We start from the raw sequence: 21731 nt of genomic DNA on the forward strand, positions 1-21731 counted from the left end.
TAAACAGCATTAACATAATGAAATATAACATTTGATATATTCCAAAAATATATCAAAAAGTAAACAGCATTAACATAATGAAGAACTTACATCAACTAATGGGCAAAACAGCAAGCTAGCATCAAATGGCAGTATTAAACTCATGTATTATTAACTGGATAAAAAGCCAAAACCCATTGGTATGCCGTATCCAGACCCATCTCACATGCAACGATACACAAAGACTCAAAACAAAGGGACGGAGGAAGATTCACCAACCAAACGCAGAGCAAAAATAAATAAATAAATAAAAAGCAAGAGTTGCAATTCTCACCTCTGATAACATAGACTTTAAAGAAACAAAGATCAAAAGAGGCAAAGAAGGACATTACATAATGGTAAAAGGATCAATGCAACAAGAAGAGCTAATGATCCTAAATATATATGCATCCAATACAGGAGCACCCAGATACATAAGCAATATTAGACTGATCAACAAGATAGAAAATTAACAAGGACATCCAGGACTTGAACTCAGACCCGGAACAAGTAAACTTAATAAACATTTATAGAACTCTCCACTTCAAATACACAAAACACACATTCTTCCATATCACACCTATTCCAAAAGTGACTACATAATTGGAAGTAAATCACTCCTCAATAATTGCATAGCATTTCATAGGTTTAAATGAAATACTGGTTGGCTGCTTGTTTGTTATTTTCTTCCCTTATTCCTTCCTGTCTCAATTGTTAAGCACAATTATTGGCATGAAAGAGGTTTTCAATTCCCATTTTTAGACTGCATTCTAACCTGGGCAATAAAGCAATACTCCCATTCTGTCTCCCTTTTTCTTCCTCGTCTTCATTCTTTTTTTTTCTTTCTTTCTTTCTTCCTTTTTTTCTTCTTTAAAAAAAAAAAAAAAAAGAGCAACCCCAAGGCACATAATTGTCAGATTCACCAGGGTTGAATGAAGGAAAAAATGCTAAGGGCAGCCAGAGGGAAAGGTCAGGTCACCCACAGAGGGAAGCCTATCAGACTCACAGTGGATCTCTTGGCAGAAACCCTACAAGCCAGAAGAGAGTGGGGGCCAATATTCAACAACCTTAAAGAAAAGAACTTTCAACCCAGAATCTCATATCCAGCCAAACTAAGCTTCATAAATGAAGGAGAAATAAAATCCTTTACGGACAAGCAATTACTGAGAGATTTCATCACCACCAGATCTGCCTTACAAGAGCTCCTGAAAAAAACACTAAACACAGAAAGGAACAAGTACCAGCCACTGCAAAAGCACACCAAATGGCAAAGACCAAAAATGCAATGAAGAAACTGAGTCAACTAACGGGCAAGAAAACCAGCCAGTAACAAAATGGCAGAATCAAATTCACACATAACAATATTAACATTGAATGTAAATGGCCTAAACGCCCCAATCAAAAGACACAGACTGGCAAACTAGATAAAAATTCAAGACCCATTGGTGTGCTGTATTCAGGAAATCCACCTCACGTACAAAGACACACATAGACTCGAAATAAAGGGATGGAAGATTTACCAAGCAAATGGAGAACAAAAAAAAAGCAGGTGTTGCAATCCTAGTCTCTGATAAAATGGACTTCAAACCAACAAAGATCAAAAGAGACAAAGGGCATTACATAATGGAAAAAGGACCAATCCAACAAGAAGAGCTAACTATCCTAAATATATATGCACTCAACACAGGAGCACCCAGATACATAAAGCAAGTTCTTAATGACCTAAAACGAGATTTAGACTCCACACAATAATAGTGGGAGACTTCAACACTCCACTGTCTTATTAGACATATCAACGAGACAGAAAATTAACAAGGACATCCAGGACTTGAATGCAGAGCTGGACCAGGCGGACCTAATAGACATATACAGAATGTTCCACCCCAAATTCACAGAATATACATTCTTCACAGTACCACATCGCACTTACTCTAAAATTGACCACATAATTGGAAGCAAATCACTCCTCAGCAACTGCAAAAGAATGGAAATCATAACATTCTATCAGACCACAGCACAATCAGATTAGAACTCAGGACTAAGAAACTCACTCAAATCTGCACAACTACTTGGAAACTGAACAACTTGCTTCTGATTGTTGACTGGATAAACAATGAAATGAAGGCAGAAATAAAGATGTTCTTCAAAACCAGTCGGAAAGAAGACACAACTTACCAGAATCTCTGGAACACCTTTAAAGCAGTGTCGATAGGAAATTTATAGCAATAAATGCCCACGTGAGAAACAAGGAAAGATCTAAAATTGACACCCTATCATCAAAATTGAAAGAGCTAGAGGAGCAAGATCAAAAAAACTCAAAAGCTAGTAGAAGTCAAGAAATAAGTAAGATCAGGGCCGAACTGAAGGAGATAGAGACACAAAAATTCCTTCAAAAAATCAATAAATCCAGGAGCTGGCTTCTTGAAGAGATCAACAAAATAGACCAGTAGCCAGACTAATAAAAAAGAAAAAAGAGAAAAATCAAATAAATACAATAAAAAAATGATAAAGGGGATATCACCACTGATTCCACAAAAATACAAACTACCATCAGTTATTACTACAAACGACTCTATGCACACAAACCAGTAAATCTGGAAGAAATGGATAAATTGCTGGACACTTACACTCTACCAAGACTTAACCAGGAAGAAGTTGAAACCCTGAATAGACCAATAACAAGGGCTGAAGTTGAGGCAGCAATCAAGTAGCCTATCAACCAAAAAGAGTCCAGGTCCAAATGGGTTCACAGCCGAATTCTACCAGACGTACAAAGAGGAGCTGGTACCACTCCTTCTGAAACTATACCAAACAATACAAAAAGAGGGAATCCTCCCTAACTCATTTTATGAGACCAACATCATCCTGATACCAAAACCAGGCAGAGACTCAACTAAAAAGAAAACTTCAGGCCAATATCCATGAAGAACATAGATGCAAAAATCTTCAATAAAATACTGGCAAACCAAATGCAACAGCACATCAAAAACATTACTCATCACAATCAAGTAGGTTTCATCCCAGGGATGCAAGGCTGGTTCAACATATGCAAGTCCATAAATGTAAACCACCACATAAACAGAACCAAAGACAAAAACCACATGATTATCTCAATAGATGCAGAGAAGGCCCTTGACAAAATTCAACAGTGCTTTATGCTAAAAACTCTCAACTAGGTATCAACAGAACGTATCATAAAATAATAAAAGCAATTTATGACAAACCCATGCCAGTATCATACTGAATGGGCAAAAGCTGGAAGCATTCCCTCTGAAGTCAGGCACTAGACAAGGATGCCCTCTCTCACCACTCCTATTCAATATAGTATTGGAAGTTCTAGCCAGAGCAATCAGCCAAGAAAAAGAAATAAAGTGTATTCAATTAGGAAAGGAGGAAGTCAAACTGTCTCTATTTGAAGACGATATGATTATATATTTAGAAGACCCCATCGTCTCAGCCCCAAATCTCCTGAAACTGATAAGCAACTTCAACAAAGTCTCAGATACAAAATCAATGTGCAGAAATCACAAGCATTCCTATGTACCAATAACAGACAAACAGAGAGCCAAATCAAGAGCAAACTCCCATTCACAATTGCTACAAAGAGAATAAAATACCTAGGAATACAACTAACAAAGGATGTAAAGGACCTCTTCAAGGAGAACTACAAACCACTACTCAATGAAATAAGAGAGGACACAAACAGATGGAAAAACATTACATGTTCATGGTTAGGAAGAATTAATATCATGAAAATGGCCATACTACCCAAAGTAATTTATAGATTCAACACTGTCCCCATCAAGCTACCAATGACCTTCTTCACAGAACTCAAAAAAACCACTTTAAACTTCATATGGAGCCACAAGAGAGCCCACATAGCCAAGACAATCCTAAGCAGAAAGAACAAAGCCAGAGGCATCACACTGCCAGACTTCAAACTACACTACAAGGCTACAGTAATCAAAACAGCATGGTACTGGTACCAAAACAGAGACATAGACCAATGGAACAGAACAGAGGCCTTGGAAGCAACACCACACATCTACAACCATCTGATCTTTGACAAACCTGACAAAAACAAGCAACGGGAAAAGGACTCCATGTTTAATAAATAGTGTTGGGAAAACTGGCTAGCCATGTGCAGAAAGCAGAAACTGGTCCCCTTCCTGTCACCTTACACTAAAATTAACGATGGATTAAAGATTTAAACATAAAACCTGACACCATAAAAACCCTAGAAGAAAACCGAGGCAAAACCATCCAGGACGTAGGCATAGGCAGGGACTTCATGACTAAAACACCAAAAGTAATGGCAACAAAAGCCACGATAGACAAATGGGATCTAATTAAACTTCAGAGCTTCTGTACAGCAAAAGAAACCATCATGCTGGGCACGGTGGCTCACGCCTGTAATCCCAGCACTTTGGGAGGCTGAGGCGGGTGGATCACGAGATCAAGAGATCGAGACCATCTTGGTCAACATGGTGAAACCCCGTCTCTACTAAAAATACAAAAAATTAGTTGGGCATGGTGGCGTGTGCCTGTAATCCCAGCTACTCAGGAGGCTGAGGCAGGAGAATTGCCTGAACCCAGGAGGCAGAGGTTGCAGTGAGCCGAGATCGCGCCATTGCACTCCAGCCTGGGTAACAAGAGTGAAACTCCGTCTCAAAAAAAAAAAAAAAAAAAAAACGAAACCATCATTAGAGTGAACCGGCAAACAACAGAATAGGAAAAAATTTTTACAATCTACCCATCTGACAAAGGGCTAATTTCCAGAATCTACAAAGAACTATAACAGATACACAAGAAAAAAACAAATCCATTCAAAAGTCGGTGAAGGATATGAACAGATACTTCTCAAAAGAAGACATACATGAGGCCAAAAACATATGAAAAAACACTCATCATCACTGGTCATTAGAGAAATGCAAATCAAAACCACATTGAGATACCATCTCATGCCAGTTAGAATGGCGATCATTAAAAAATCTGGAGACAACAGATGCCAGAGAAGATGTGAAGAAATAGGAACACTCTTATACTGTTGGTGGGAGTGTAAATTAGTTCAACCATTGTGGAAGGCAGTGTGGCAATTCCTCAAGGACCTAGAAATGGAAATTCCATTTGACCCAGCAGTCCCATTACTGAGTATATACCCAAAGGACTATTAAGCATTCTATTATAAACACACATGCACATGTATGTTCATTGCAGCCCTGTGTACAATAGCAAAGACCTGGAACCAACCCAAATGCCCATCAATGATAAACTGGACAAAGAAAATGTGGCACATATACACCATGGAATACTACACAGCCATACAAAACGATGAGTTCATGTCCTTTGTTGGGACTTGGATGAATCTGGAAACCATCATTCTCATCAAACTGACAAGAACAGAAAACCAAACACCGCATGTTCTCATTCATAGGTGGGTGTTGAACAATGAGAACACGTGGACTCAGGGAGAGGAGCATCACATACTGGGGGCAGTTGGTGGGGGACTGGGGAAGGGACAGCAGAGGGTGGGGAGGAATAACATGGGGAGAAATGCTGGATATAGATGAAGGGGGAATAGAGGCAGCAAACCACCTGGTTATGTATGCACCTGTGCAACAACGCTGCATGACCTGCACATGTACCCTAGAACCTAAAATAAAATAAAATTTTTAAAAAATGATAAAACTAACCAAACAATACCTATACAACTGAATTTTTAAAGACATATCTGAATAAACTTAATGACTCTGAATCACAAAATATCATTTATATTAATTCAAAATTTCAATTTTATAACTTTTCCATGAAGTACAGAATTCAAATACATGTATAATTCTACAATTCATTGCAAATTCTACTTTAGTCCATGATCCATTTATCAGAGACATTAAAATATAGTTTACATTTTTTTATGTTACTGTTGAACAGTAAGAGGAACATGTTCCGAGTAATATATTTTCATAGTGAACAGTAAGAGGAACATGTTGAGTTTGTAGTTTCCTAAGAATACCCATTGCAGAATTCTTCCTCAGCTTTGCAGCATTTTATGGACCTAAGTTACTTAGTACATTGTGTGGATTTAGATAGCTTCTGTAAGCACTTTAGAATTTCTTCATTCTGCACTAGAAATCTTATTGTTTTTTAAATACATTAAAGATGCATAGACTTCTTTGTATGCTACTTAATGAAATTAAAATACTATTTTACATCTTCTAAAAATCCTCCACACAATGTACTTTTGTTTTCCAAAGGATAAAATGGAAACACGACTTGAATTGTTTGCAGATGTGTTCAGATTTTTTTTTTAAATCTTAGTAGACATGCATACCATCTGAACTTATCAATAAAAGCCAGCAAAATTTAGTTATAAGCTCAAAATTGTAGCATCTTCAGTTCTGTTTACTTTGGACAATAGTGTATCAAAGAACTCTACAAGTTTGCATTGTATCTGAATCCATGTCATCGTCCCTTCAGAGAAGGGTGACAAATGTATGCCACACATGCCCTTCACATCCTATGTTCCTCTGTCTCTTGCTTATGGACTATATCACTAATTCTATGAAGCCTGAATACAATCAGCACTCCAGGCAGCCATTAACAAGTTGACTGGAGTTGGAACAGGAGTTAAAATACATTTCTTTGTTACCTGTCTAGGCGAAAAGTTTGATGGGTTGTTTTCCTCTTCAAAGGTGGTGCCAACTGAACTATAGAGAGCAGTAAGAGGAACATGGTCTCCTCAACTTTTGTGGTTTCCTAAGGGTACCCATTGCAAAATTCTTCTCAGCTTTTCTGCATTTTATGGACCTAAGTTATCAGAAGTCCAGTTAATAAGTCAGAGTATCTAAATAATGACCTCTTTTCCATTCATTATAGCAAGCAGTTTCTAAGGTTGTTGAATGGATGTGTTGAGCCTTTACTGTGTGGCAGACATTATAGGAGAAGCATAAGAAAGGAATTAAAGGGAGTGAGATACAGCTTGCCCTCATAGAACTCTGAATTTAATGTAGGAGACAGATACTTACTTAAATAATGTCATAAGTTCTACACAAGTGGTGTGAAAAAGTTACACAACACTGAGGAAAGAATGGTTGGTGTCTGTGGGAAATAGTTAGATAGTGCTTTATAGCTCTAGAAATGACATATGTACTCATTTCTGAAGTTTGATCAACTGACCATGGATTGCATAAACAATGAAAAGGACTTTTAAAAGTTTTTTTTAAAAACCTGTCTCAACATACTGATGAATTAAATGAAAATTAAACAAAATGAGACAGTATATATAAAGGAGCTCCTACTGACCAAGATGTAACAACTTGAGCATCAAAATGGAAAATACAAGTTGTAATTAATTAAAACAAGTAGATTGTGCTGTTTCTATCATAACATTTTTAAAAGAAAAATAGAGATTTTCTTTTCAAATAACTAATATATACAAATTTATTTTTATTTTGAAAACTATTTCATTGTAAGTTTAATGTCAGGACAGAGAGAAGTATATTGCCCATGTTCTAGATGAGTTACTTACACCCTGGGGTTACAGCCCTCACAGAGCTCACAAACTGGGAGGCACACATTCTGGAGACTCTCAGCAAACTCCTGTGTGAGAGCTGTGCTAGGGTGAGTACAGGGCTCCTCAGAAGCTCATTCTTCAGGACACATCTGACTCAGATTTGTGATCAGAGCTAAGAGTATTTCTCTGTGTTACACAGCAATAAATATTTTTCTAAAAGAAAAAAAGTGCTAAGAGGATGGATCCTCTGTAGTGAGAGGCTGAAGATGAGAAGGCAGGGCTATTCCATATACCATAGTCCTGAATAACAGGGATGGAATCCCCTGGTGAATAAGAGGAAGACTGCCTATTATAACTGATCAGGAATGAGAAAATGAGAGGACACAACTTTAAAGCAATGTCTGAAATGTGCAATTGTATTTTGAGACCCAGTTAATTCACTGGTACTGCTCCTCTTAGATATGATCCACTTGGGAACATTACTGGGGAGTTCTAAAATCTGAGCAAAGGTCAAATTAGAAGTTACCCTTGTGTAAAAGGCCCAAAGGGCTGTGCTGTGGGGGAGAATAGTGCATGCTTAAGAACTGGGGTATGTCAAAGATGATTTTGGCCTCCAGATTGTAATCAACTCTGTCATCCCAGAGTTCTTTGTGTCACTAACAAAGCACATCAGTTTTTGTCCCCTCTTGCCCTTTTCCCAGTCATTCCTGTTGGCTTATTTTTCTAATAGGGTTCTGCTTACCCCATCCATCCCCTTCTGGCTGGTGAGGGCCTCCTTTTCATCCTCATGATAGCTGCCTTTAACTTAGGCTTGCTGGTCCACAGGGTCAGTGGTACTCTAGCCGCATATTCCAGGTTCCACAGCCCATGACTAGGAAAGCAGCCCAGGGCTAAGTCGAGCTGTCTTCAGGAAGCACTGCTGTAGCCAGTAGGATGCAGAAGCATGTGAGAAGCCCTATGGCAATATGGTGGAGGCCCAGGAAAGCCATGAAATTATAGCTGCTCAAAGTCTGAGCCTATGTTGCACCTCTGCTGCTTCTCTTTACAGGACTTAAAAATTAAATGTCTACATTAAATTTAAGGTAATGTACTTTTTTAAGGATAATTCACATAAAATTTATGTTTTCAATGTGTAGAATTTTGTTTTTAGTATATACAGAGTTGTACAACAATGTTCACTACCTAATCCCAGAATATTTTCATCACCCTAAAAAGAAATCCCATACTTATTAGGAGTTGCTCTCCATTCTCCCTATTCCTCTGGCAACCGCTTGTCTATTTCTATGTATTTTCCTATTCTGAACATCCCATATAAATGGAATCACACAGCCGGGCATGGTGGCTTACCCCTATAATCCAAGCATTTTGGGAGGCTGAGGCAAATGGATCATCTGAGGTCAGGAGTTCGAGCCCAGCCTGGTCAACATAGTGAAACCCCGTCTCTACTGAAAATACAAAAAAATTAGCTGGGTGTGGTGACAGGCGCCTATATCCCAGCTACTAGGGAGGCTAAGGCAAGAGAATTGCTTGAACCCAGGAGGTTGCAGTGAATCAAGATCACGCCATTGCACTCCAGCCTGGGCCACAAGAGCGAAACTTCATCTCAAAAACAAAAAATGGAATCACGCCATATGTGGTCTTTGGTGTCTGGCTTCTTGCAATTAATATGTTTTCAAGGGTCATTCACGTCCTAGCATAGATCAGTAATTCTTTTATGGCTGAATATTACCATTCCACTGTATGGAAAACACATTTTGTTTATTCAACAGTTGCTGGACATTCAAAAAACATTCTTTTAGCTATTTTGAAATTTTGATTTTATGTATATTATAAACACTACTGCCATGAACATTCATATATATGTTTTTGTGTGGACATCTGTTTTCAGTTCTCTTGGACATATGCCTGAGTGGAATTGTTGGGTCATATGGTAACTGTTTAAATTTTGAGGAACTGCCAAACTTCCAAAGTGACTCCACCATTTTACAATCCTAGGAGCAATGTGTGATGGTTCCAATTTCTTCACATCTTCACCACTTGTACTGTGTTTGTGAGTCAGTCTAGTAGGTATGAAGTATCTTTTCATATGTTCATTAGCTATGTTGGAGAACTGTATTCAGATTCTGACCATCTTTTGTCTTTTTATTATTGAATTTTAAGAGTTCTTTATAATTCTGGATATCGGTCCCTTAACAGATATAAATGCTTCTCAATTTAGGATGGGTTATGTCCTGGTAAACCCATCGTAATGTTAAAAAATCTCAAGTTGATAATTAGGAGACTATCTGTATATAATTTGCAAATGTTTTCTCCCATTCAGGGGCTGACTTTCCACTTTCTTGATGGTGTCCTTTGAACAGAGCACACGAGTCTTTAATTTTGATGAAGCCCAATTTATCTGTTTATTTTCCTTGTTGTCGCTTGTACTTTTGGTGTCCTATCTAAGAAACCACTGCATATCCCAGGGTTATGAAGATTTACTCCTGTATCTTCTTCTAAAGGTTTTATAGTTTTATCTCCACACTTCAGCTTTTAAATACTCCCTTTAGAAATGCCCAGACCTTTCTGCCAAACAGAAAAGTCAAGAATCTGTGGTGTCCTTCACTTGCAACTGAAGTAATGTGAACAACTTACCACCTAAGAGTTCCTGTCTTTACTATTTTTTATCTACTTTGCAGTCATGTGCTCAGAAAGACCTTAGTTCTTAGTTCTAGTGTGGAACAGGTAGAACTCATTACATGTAGTATTCTAGGACTATCTTGTGCTATGTGCTGGGCAACAAACTAGGTGCTGGGGGTCCAAGTGAGACCACTCAGGTCTGCAAAGAGCTCACAGGCAGTTGGTAATGATCAGAAACAAACTACAGGGTCACCAGAACTGTGATAAGAGTGGCCCCTCATAATGCAGTGGGGTTGAGTGGAGGGCAGTCTCCAAAGTGAGTCCTAAAGGAAAAAGCACGTGCAAAGGCCCAACGCTGACAAGTACATGGTATATATTGAGAACTGCAAAGAGCTCACTATCAGGAGCAAGAACAGTTCAAGAGAAACAAATGTTCTAGAGAGAAATTAGCCAGAAGGATAAAGCAGCTACCATGACCATTGTGTTGTGCTAGATATTGTGGACACAAAGTGAACACCTGGCCTTTGGTGGTGGCACCAGCTAGCACAATTTCATTTCATGCAACTATAAGATCAAGTGGTTAACTTTGGCCCTTGAGTTTTTTAATTGACAAATAATAATTGCATATATTTATGGGCCACAATGTGATGTTTCGTTACATGTATACACTCTGGAGTAATCCAATCAGGCTAACTAATAGATCCATCACCTCAAATATTTATCATTTCTTTGCAGAAAGAACATTAGAAGACCCTCTTTTTTGGCTGGGCACTGTGGCTCACACCTGCAATCCTAGCACTTTGGGAGGGAGAGGTGGGAGGATTGCTTGAAGCCAGGAGTTCAAGACCAGCCTGGGCAACATAGTACCATCTTGCCTCTCCAAAAAAAAAAAAAAAAAAAGATGGCTTCTTGTAGTGGGAAATAAAAAATAGTAATAATAAAATATTAGTCAGGTGCAGTGGTGTGTGCCTGTAAGTCCCAACTATTCTGGAGGTTGAAGCAACAGGATCACTTGAGCCCAGGAGTTCAAGGCTACAGTGATCTATGGTCATGCCGTAATAGCACTCCAGCCCAGATGACAGAGCAAGGCTCTGTCTCAAAAAAAAAAAAAAAAAGCCAAAACCCCTCTTTCAGCTCTTTTGAAATATGTATTAACTATGGTCACCATGCCGTATAACAGATCATTGGAAGTTACTCCTCTTAATTAAAATTTCCCTTTTCCTTTCTACTCACCCCATTCCCAACCACAGCCTCCAGTATTTACCATTATATCCTCTACTTCTGAGTTCTACGTTTTTAGATCCCATATAAATAATACAGCATTTGTCATGTCTGGCTTATTTGACTTAGCGTAATGTCTTCTAGGTTCATCCACGTTACCGTAACTGACAGAATTTCTTTTTAATTGTACGTTAGGTTCTGGGGTACATGTGCAGATCTTGCAGGATTGTTGCATAGGTACATACATGGCAAGATGGTTTACCACTTTCATCCCCCCATCACCTAAATCTGGTATTTCTCCCCACGTTATCCCTCCCCACCCTCCCCACTCCCCGCTGTCCCTCCTCTAGCCCCCACAACTGACCGCAGTGTGATGCTCCCCTCCCTGTGTCCATGTGTTCTCATTGTTCAACATCTGCCTATGAGTGAGAACATGCGGTGTTTGGTTTTCTGTTCTTGTGTCAGTTTGCTGAGAATGGTTTCCAGATTCATCCATGTCCCTATGAAGGACACGAACTCATCGTTTTTTATGGCTGTGCAATATTCCATGGTATATATGTGCCACATTTTCTTTATCCAGTCTATCACTGATGGACATTTGGGTTGGTTCCAGGTCTTTGCTATTGTAAACAGTGCCACAATGAACATACGTGTGCATGTGTCTTTATAATAGAACAATTTATAATTCTTTGGGTATATACCCAGTAATGGGATTGCTGGGTCAAATGGAATTTCTATTTCTAGGTCCTTGAGGAATTGCCATACTGTCTTCCACAATGGTTGCACTAATTTACAGTCCCACCAACAATGTAAAAGTGTTCCTATTTCTCCATATCCTCTCCGGCATCTGTTGTCTCCAGATTTTTTAATGATCGCCATTCTAACTGGCATGAGATGGTATCTCAATGTGGTTTTGATTTGCATTTCTCTAATGACCAGTGATGATGAGTGTTTTTTCATATGTTTTTGGCCTCATGTATGTTTTCTTAGAATTTCTTGATTTTTAAAGGCTGAATAGTATTCCATTGTGTATACACACCAGATTTTTTAAAAATCCATCCTTTGACAAATATTTCTGTTGTTTCCATATCTTGGTTATTGTGAATAACACTACAATGAAACACTGTAGGGCAAACATCTCTTTGACATACTGATTTCAATTCCTTTGGATATATACCCAGATGTGGGATCATATGGTAATTCTACCTTTAGTTTTTTGAGGAACCTCCATACTGTTTTTTCCAAAGTTGCTGTACTAATTTATAGCATCACCAACAGTATGTTCCCTTTTCTAAACAAAGAGAAAGAAAATTTTACTCTCCCATTGAGTGATCTATAATCAGGAATGTTCCAGATATTTACTTTTGCATTCAAAAATGGGAATAAGGTTCAGGTTTTACTAAGACAGTTATGCAGATAATTGTGAGAAAATAAGGACCCACTTAATCCTTTCCCTGAATTATCAATAATGCTATAGACACATGGAAGAAACCTCATGAGTGAACAGACCCTCTCATAAAGATCTCAATTCCCTTTTGAAAGAAAATAACATACATAAAAACTGCTAACTAAAGGAAGAAAAAATAGTAATGCCACTACTCAATGTACATATATAGCTTTACATACATACACATATATATCTATACATACACATCTACAAAGAACTTGCATATATTTTTTGATCTTCACAACCATCCTATGGGTAGGCAGGTTTCAGGTATTCATACTAACGAGGTATTTTCCCAAAGGATGCCAAGAAAAGTTTGCATTCAGATCTAGTTTCCATGTATTCAAAAAATAAAAGTTTAAAAAGTTTTACTATAGTTTCAGAATTGACATCAGGCATTTCTTATTTTCAAGGTCCACCCTTCAGAGAAGATAAGAAATTTCTGAAGTCCACCTTTGGATTCTTTTGGGATTCATTCTGACTAAGTAACAATTTTAGTTGAGAGAAATGTTTCTTTGTTTTACTCATATTCTTTGAGGAGGAAGTAGATATTGACTGTCCAGATGTAGGTGTTCTGAAAAGAAACAAAACCACACTTAGTTAGACCAACAAATGACAATCATTTTCTACTCTTTTGTATTATGGACATATACAGGCAATGGCTATCCTTGGTGTAGTATCATTTGACAAATCCCTGTTCAGTTAGATGTCCTCAGGATTTCTGACAGAGTTAAGGGCAAGAATAAATATTTAGGGCAAGAAAGTATACTGTGATGGTTCACGGTTGTTTTTTCTGGAGATGGAGTCTTGCTCCATCGCCCAGGCTGAAGTGCAGTGGAGCCATCTCATCTCGCTGCAATCTTTGCCTCCCAGGTTCAAACAATTCTGCCTCAGCCTCTCAAGTAGCTGGGACTACAGGCGCACACTGCCACACCTGGCTAATTTTTTGTATTTTAGTAGAGAGGGGGTTTCACCATATTGCACTGGCTGGTCTCGAACTCCTGAGCTCAGGGAATCTGCCTGTCTGGGCCTCCGAAAGTGCTAGGATTACAGGTGTAAGCCATCGCACCTGGCCGTGAATGGTTCAGTTTTGTTGGCACAAAGGAAGAATTAAGGCAAAATAAGACAGGCAGACAGATTGGTGCCAGACAGGCCTGGAAAGCCATGCTAAAGCATTGATCCATATGCTACAGAGTGATACTTCTAATCAGAGCTATGCTCCAGAAAGATGATCACACTAGAAGAGTTTGATTCTGGAAACAGGGAGACCCATTAGGAAAATCATTGCAGTAGTCCTGACAAATGGTGCATAAGGACCTAAACCAGAATCTAGCAGCATTAGGGAGAAAAAAGAGCAAAAAGATGAAAACAGCATGGAAGTAAAATATATAGAAATCAGTGACAAGGACCAAGGGAAGGAATTTTTGAATATACCTGCCATTTTAGGTCAAAATGTCCAGAAAGGTATGCTCATTCACAAAATAAGGAACTCAGGAGGATGGGCAGGTTTGAGTGGTTAGCTGTGGGGAAATGATGAACTAAGTTTTGAACATGTAGGGGACTGAAGCGGATATATTTAGCAGGCAGCTGGAAATAGGCCCAGGAGATGTTGGAAGTAGAGTAACATACCTAGAAGTCAAATGCATTGACATGAGCATTGAAGACATGGGAGTATGTGACATTTGAAAAGGGTATGGAGGATACATGGCCAAGTCCCGAAATGCATGGCATATTTACGGAGTATATGTTAAACACAAAAAATTAGAAGAAAACACTTGAGTTAACACTGGCAATTCAAAGAGTTCATGGATTAAGATACCTGAAAATCAATGCTGGACTCTTGCCTTTGGAACCAGACTTATCATGATTTGGGTCTGCAGTCCTTCTCTCTGGTGTTTTCAGGGTGAGTTTACTTGTAGGAATGGTAGAATTGCTCTTCAATGTTGATAGAAAGCTTCTGCTTTTACCATGATGTTTCACTGTCCTGTTGCATGTTTTACAAGTGATCAACTACCATAAAAATAAGAAATGTCAGTCCTGTCATTTATCTTACAGTATAACCCCATAAACCACATGTTCATTGAATTCTTAAATGTCAGAGATTATACCACATACTACAGGGGTAAGTAAAATAGAGGCTGCACTTGGAGAACTTGCAATCTAGTGGCAAGAATTGGACAAAACTTTTTTTTTTTTTTTTTTTAAGACAGTCTCGTTCTGTTGCCCAGGCTGGAGTGCAGTGGTGCGATCTTGACTCACTGAAACCTTTGCCTCCCTGGTTCAAACAATCCTGCCTCAGCCTTCTGAGTAACTGGGACTACAGGCATCTGCCACTGCGCCGGCTAATTTTGGTGTTTTAGTATAGACAGGGTTTCGCCATGTTAGCCAGACTGGTCTTGAAATCCTGACTTCGGGCTATCCACCTGCCTTGACCTCCCAAAGTGCTGGGATTACAGGCTGGAGCCACTGTACCTGGCCGACAAGATAAATTTAAAATGAGAAAATGTTCAATAAGATATGAATGGCTAAACATTTGTATTTAAAATAGGTCTTCAAATATAGTGAACTCTCTAATTTTTAAATATAAAACCATGTTTAGGGGGAATTAGGGAAAAGATGGGAGATGATACTCTTTAACATCTGGAGAAATAGTCTTTGTAAGAGCAGTAAGCATTTAATATTTTTTGCAGATTAACTTCAAGCCTCTTCCCACCGTAAAAAAACATAGCAGAATGTCACTGGAAATGTAAGTAGCCCCTTCAAATCCTTAGCAATTTTATAGGTCTGAAATATAGGTCTAATGTAACTTATACAACCAAATGAGTTGCTATATTCTCATACCTCTTCACTCATCATTAGCTCTAGAGGTTGACTTTCTTTTCAAGATTCACTTCTCAATAAATGGTCCATTTCCTAACTAATTCTACATATCTAACTCACTATGCACAGGATTCAGCCCATGCCTCAGCAAATTAATATAAACTAGTTTAAGTGAGAAGTAGTTTGATGTTCATGAGCAGATGAAAATGCCAATGGACGATCTGTATCTATCAAAGGTCTGTGTTGCTTTACACTTTTTGGAAGGAAGCTGTATACAGATTAAAATAAATCAGAAAAACAAATGCCTTTAGTTAGCACCTTTCTAGCTGACTTCTGATTAAAATACATTAGAATATAAGTTTCATGAGGGCAAAACACTGCAAGACAGTGAGGCAGCATTTACTATCTTCCCATTTAAGATCATTTTCCAAACATGTGGCAGTAATATTTTTTGAAAAATACAATTCTCTAAGAACTAAGAAACTGAATTCTACATCACTTCAATATTCTATCTCTTCTCTCTTTCCCTTTAACCATTTAATTTTATGACAAAGCAAAAGGCACCTACCTGTCCAACACTGGTAAACTCCTAAATATGGCAATTTTCAATCAAGTAATTACTAATTATAGTCTTAGGCCAGACATAAGCTGTCATAATGTCCAGTGCCCAGCACAGTGCTGCACAATAACCAGGCACTTGAATGGTTGATAAACGTTAACAATGAATATGCAGGATGTAAAGTATATCTGCTACTGGCCTCCATATAGTAAACCGTAAGTAATTTGATTTTGGTTTTATTCCATCTTGTATCCCCAATATTAAATATTGCTTGGCATATGATAGCCCCTCAATAAAGTGTTTAAAAAGCAAAAGATGCATTCACCTTTATTGGGCATAGCTGTAAATACACACTCTGATATGGAGTGGGAGGACAGCTGAAGAAGTAACATGACACCTACATATATAACACTACTGTTTGAAGCAAAGGACCATTAACTGAAAAAATAATGTAGTGGTAAGTAACTGCAATTCAGGTGGAGTAATAATAGTCAGCTCAAGGAATCCTCACATTTGTGAAAAATAATGCTCAAAAATGGGATCTCAAAACAATTGAGAGCTCATGATGTTTGGTTTAGGTAATCATGAAAAATAAAAATAAGCTGTCCTTATAATGAAACACTAATCATGAGAGAAATGTTTATGTATATATTTTGATAATCCAAATATACTACTATAAATCTCTGAGTTATATCAAGGCTGATTCTTAAACTGATTTTAAGTGAAAGAAAATTCTAGTTTACTCATAGATACTGGAACTGAAATCTTACCAATACACTTTTAGAGTCTTTGAACTTTTTGACAATTTTTGCTTCTTTAAAACTGAGTGTATAGTTTCTCGCTTCTCGATTAAGAAGTTTCTGTATTTTGGGTGTCATCTTGGCTTTGGGTTTGAGACGTACTCGAGAGTTATCCAGAACCAACAACTGGAAACAGTATGGACACGTTTCTTCAAAAGTGCTCTTATTATCTAAAATTATACAAATGAAACTCACAATTCAGCAAATCAGAATATTTTGTTAACTCAAACTGCCAACATTATAAAAAGTATATTGATATTTAATATAAGCACATATACATTCTTAAGCAAACTCAAAGTATGAAAATTTACAAAAAGATAAATTGGCAGTAATTTACTTTGCAAAGTACTCTAATTCCATCCATTCACTCCTTTCAGCAACAAACAGGCAAATCTCCAACTTATGCTAGCAAATCCTATAGGCTTTAAAATATATCCAAAATCTTGCCACTTCTCATTACTTGCTAGTAAGCTTTAAAAGGCTGTTATGTTTCACCAATTTTACCAATGCATTTACCACAAAATAACAAATTGCACTGTGATTGTTTCTGTTTTTAAACAATTAGCACAATGAATATTTATTTAGTACCTACTGTTGAGCACTGTGCTAAGTGCCAGGGATATAACAGAACTTATAAAGCCAAGGACCACACTTAAACTTAGCTCTGCCAAATGTGAAATTCATTCATATTTACTAAGTGACAACACCAGGTACTGTTCTGAGTGCTGGAGACATAGCAGTGAAAAAAGGAGAATTCACCAAGGCATATAATAAATATAACAACATCAAATGTTAAGTGCTGGGAATAAAAAAGTAAGACAGGAAAGGGGAACAGAAGTGCTGATGGAGTTACTGTAATTTTAAACAGGTGGTGAGGGAAAGCTTCAGTGAGTGATATCAGAGACCAGAGGGAAATGGATGATTCCAATGGAACCAGATATGTGAGGCAAGAATCCCAGGCAGAGTGAAGAGTAGCTGCAAAGGCCCTGAAAGAGAACAGCAAGGAGGCCTAGTGTGACTGGAGTTGCATGAAGGAAAGAGAGAGTAGGTCAGAGAGGTACGTGGGCCTATGATACCGGGCCTTAAAATCCTTTTAAAGGACTTTCACTTTTACTGGGAGATGGGAAGCCATTTGAGTTTCTGGCCGAGGAGTGACACGATCTAGCTTTGGTTTTTATCAGATTCACTCTGGCTGCTGGCTTGAGAACACACTAGAAACACATGGGAGCTGTTAGTAATCCAGGAGAGGGCCGGTGATGGCCTGGAGCAGGGTGGTAGAGATAGATGTGGTGAGGAGTAGAGTGCACTCCATCTCCACTCACTGCAATCTCTGACTCCCGGGTTCAAGAGATTCTCATGCCTCACCCTCCGGAGTGGCTGGGATTACAGGCGTGCACAACCACACCAGGCTAATTTTTTTGTATTTTTAGGAGAGACGGGGTGTCACCATGTTGGCCAGGCTGGTCCCGAACACCTGGCCTCAAGTGATCCACCCATGTGACCCTCCCAGAATGCTGAGATTACAGGCGACAGCCACCGCTCCTGGCCGATTCTGGATATATTTTAAAGCCAATAGGATTTGCTGGGAGGAGAGTTGTTAGGGAGTCAAGAATGGCTCCAAGGTTTTGGGGGTCCAATAACTATAAGGGAAGGATGGAATTATTTACTGAAATGAGAAAAACTGCAGGATCTTGTTGGGGGTAAAGCTCAGGTTTTGGACACATTAGCTAAATTTGAAATTACTAGACATTGAAAAGAATTTGTCAAGAAGACATTTGGATGTATGAGTCTAAAATTCAGAGGTGAACTACGTAATGACCTAGAAGTCAAGGGAGAAAACTATCTCGAGAAGATTGATCAATGTGTCAAGTGCCGCTAACAAAGCAAGACAAAGCACATTAAGGAATTTGGAATTTTCACAAAACTGAGAAGCATGTGGATTTTGTCGAAGGATGTGGGTTTTGTTGTTTTAAGGAGAGGAGTGAGTCCATCGGCCTTATTTGAGCGTTGTGCGGAATGGAGGAAAGCGGGGTGATAAGAGCCCAAGGCACAAGGGATAGGCGTTCTTACCGTGCGACGAAGTGTAGGCCCAGCTGTAAAAGAGAAAAAGACTTGTGAGGGGAAAAAAAGAACACCTCCCCGCTCGCCTCCCGCTTCATCTCCCGTCCTCTTACAGGAGATAGCGGGCTTGGCCCGGGCAGCTGTCGTGCAGTCCCCGCGCCGCAGCCTCAAGGTAGTGTTTCTGTCTCATCGCCGCCGCCGCTTCCTAGCCGCACGTACCCGGTGAGAAAATAGAGCGCCGGAAGTCTGCTTCCCAGCGTCGCTGTCTTTGGCGTCCAGACTCAAGTAGCTTCCGGAAAGAGGCACGCTAGGCAGAGAAGTTCCGGTTTCCTTCCAGTCCAGTCTGGCGTGGAGGTGTGCCCAGCCCGGAGGCAGCCCCATCCGCCCGCCGCGTCCCCGCCCCTTCAGTTCCACCCCTTGGCCTGCCCAGTCCTCTCAGGTACTCAGAGGAGTTACGAATCAAGACTTGAGGCGGGGCGGAGCGGCTTGACCCTGGTGTGGCGACTGAGTCCCGAGGTGAGGCTGCCACCCGCCTCTCCATCTTCCTCCCGGCTTGCCTTCTCTCTGACAGCCCTGTGGTGGTTGCTCCGCCACAGCGTCGCCCTCCATATTCGCCGGGCGCCGGGGGGTCGGGGAGCGGAAGCGCTGCCAACAGCAAGGCCGCGGAGAGGAGCGTCCCCCGTCCAGCCTGCCTTCCGCCTGTGTAAACGCCAGCATTTCTCTTTCTTTTTGTAATTAAAGTGAAATTCATATAACGTAATATTGACCATTTTAAGGTGAACAATTCAGTGGCGTTTAGTAAATGTACAATGTTGTGCAAGCACGATTCTGCTATTTCCAAAATACTTCGATCGCCCCGAAGGACAGCCAACTCATGAAGTACTTACTGCCCATTCTCCGCTTCCTCCCAGGCCTTGGCAACCACCGGTCTGCTTTTTGTCTCTATGGATTTACCCATTCTGGCCATTTCACATAAATGGACTCATACAATATGCGACCTTTTGTGTCTGGCTTCTTTCACCTAGCATAATGTTTTTGAGGTTCATCCACCTTGGAGCATGTATCAGTACTTCATTTGTTTTTATGGCTGAATAATGTACTCCGTTGTATGGCTGAAATCACAATGGTTTATCCATTCATCAGTTGATGAACGTTTGAATTGTTTCTACCTTTTGGCGGTTATGAATGAATTCTGCTGTGAACATGTGTGTTCATGCGTTTGTTTGAGTGTCCGTTTTCTGTTCTTTTGGGTATAATACCGAAGAGTAGATCTGCTGAAGTATGTGGTAATTCTGTGCTTAATGAGGGTTCCAGTTTCTCCATATCCTCACCAACATTTGTTTTCCTTTAAAAAAAAATTTTTTTTTTTTTTTTTAGTCCTCCTAGTGAGTGTGATGTAGCATCTCATTGTGGTATTGATTAACATTTCCCTGACGACTGATGGTTTTGAGCAGCTTTTCATGTGCTTGTTAGCAGTTTGTATATCTGGATATTCAAGTTCTTTGCTCATTTTTTTAGCTGTTTTTTTTTTATCTTTTTGTTGATGAGTTGTGTTTTTTTATATATGTATTCTGGATAGTGGGCCCTTGTTTAGCCTTGTTTGTTTGTTTATTTATTTATTTGAGATGGGACCTCACTCTGTTGCTCAGGCTGGGGTGCAGTGGTGTGATCACAGTTCACTGCATTCTTGAATTCCTAGGCTGGGCTAAAGGGTTCTCCTGCCTCAGCCTCACTAGTAGCTGGGAACCAGGCTCACTATCATGCCTACCTAATTATTTTTCTTTTTGGTAGAGATGGGGGTCTCACTATATTGCCCAAGCTGGTCATGAACTCCTGGGCCCAAGTGATCCTCCCACCTCAGCCTCCCACAGTGTTGGGATCACAGGTGTGAGCCACTATGCCAAGCCCATTTTTTATTTTAAAAGGGAGCTAAATTATATAAAGATTTTGAAGAGAAAGTATATATTTAATCTCTATAGGCATTTTAACTTTTTCCAAAGAAATGTTCTTTTCCCTACTCTTCCCACCTTTCCATCCCACTTCTCTGAGGCAATCAACATTAATAATCCGGGGGTCTCCTCTACCTATGTCCTTATACACTTAAGTACATGTATAAATGTGCAAGTCTCCCCCCAACTTACCACCACTACAACAAAAAGAAACCAAACACACACACAAAGTCAAAAGTAAAATGTTAGTTCCTTACTATATAACTTGCCTTTTTTCCTTAACAGCAGGCCACAGACATCTTTTCAAGTTAGTGTATGCTTTTAAATAGCTGAACATATTACAAAATGTAATGAAACATGTTAAGCACTCTCTGAATGAAGAGGTCACCTAAACAGGTGAGCAACAAACCTGTTTATAAACTTGGGTGCAAACGGGCTGAGTCCAAAAAGAGAGTCAGCAGAGGGTGGTGGGATAGGAGCTGGTTTTATAGGTCTGGGATAGGCAGTGGAAAGTTACAGTCCAGGGCAGTATTTTGCTGGGGGATGGGGGAAGTGTCACAGGGTCTGGTGTCACAAGGTTGACCTATCAATTGAGGCAGAAACAGTAATGTCGCAAGGTCAGTTAATCAGGCCACAGGGTCCAGTGTTACAAGGTCGACTTATCAGTTGAGGCAGGAACAATGGTAGAATGTTGCAAGGTTGGTTAATCAAGCACTGCAGGAGC

At 39.4% G+C, this 21731-nt stretch overlaps 1 protein-coding gene across 2 annotated transcripts; it reads right to left on the bottom strand.

The window, feature by feature from the left end:
- Positions 1–12695: 12695 nt before the first annotated feature.
- CUNH18orf21 (chromosome unknown C18orf21 homolog) lies at positions 12696–19355 on the bottom strand. Of its 2 annotated transcripts, XM_012447261.3 has the most exons (5): positions 19172–19355; positions 19068–19090; positions 16968–17167; positions 14638–14828; positions 12696–13392 (listed from the first exon to the last, which is right to left on the bottom strand). In XM_012447261.3, the coding sequence occupies exons 1-5, from the start codon at positions 19246–19248 to the stop codon at positions 13227–13229; spliced, it is 657 nt and encodes a 218-aa protein (XP_012302684.1). In that variant the 5' UTR covers positions 19249–19355; the 3' UTR covers positions 12696–13226. The 2 variants fall into 2 exon arrangements, with proteins under 2 accessions (XP_012302684.1, XP_012302685.1); XM_012447262.3 differs by lacking the exon at positions 19068–19090 and having other exon boundaries at positions 19172–19244.
- Between the last annotated feature and the right edge of the window lie 2376 nt (positions 19356–21731).

The sequence above is a fragment of the Aotus nancymaae genome, unplaced genomic scaffold (assembly GCF_030222135.1).
Source record: "Aotus nancymaae isolate 86718 unplaced genomic scaffold, 86718_ANA_hifiasm-v0.15.2.pri h1tg000020l, whole genome shotgun sequence".
Taxonomy (NCBI): Eukaryota; Metazoa; Chordata; class Mammalia; order Primates; family Aotidae; genus Aotus; species Aotus nancymaae.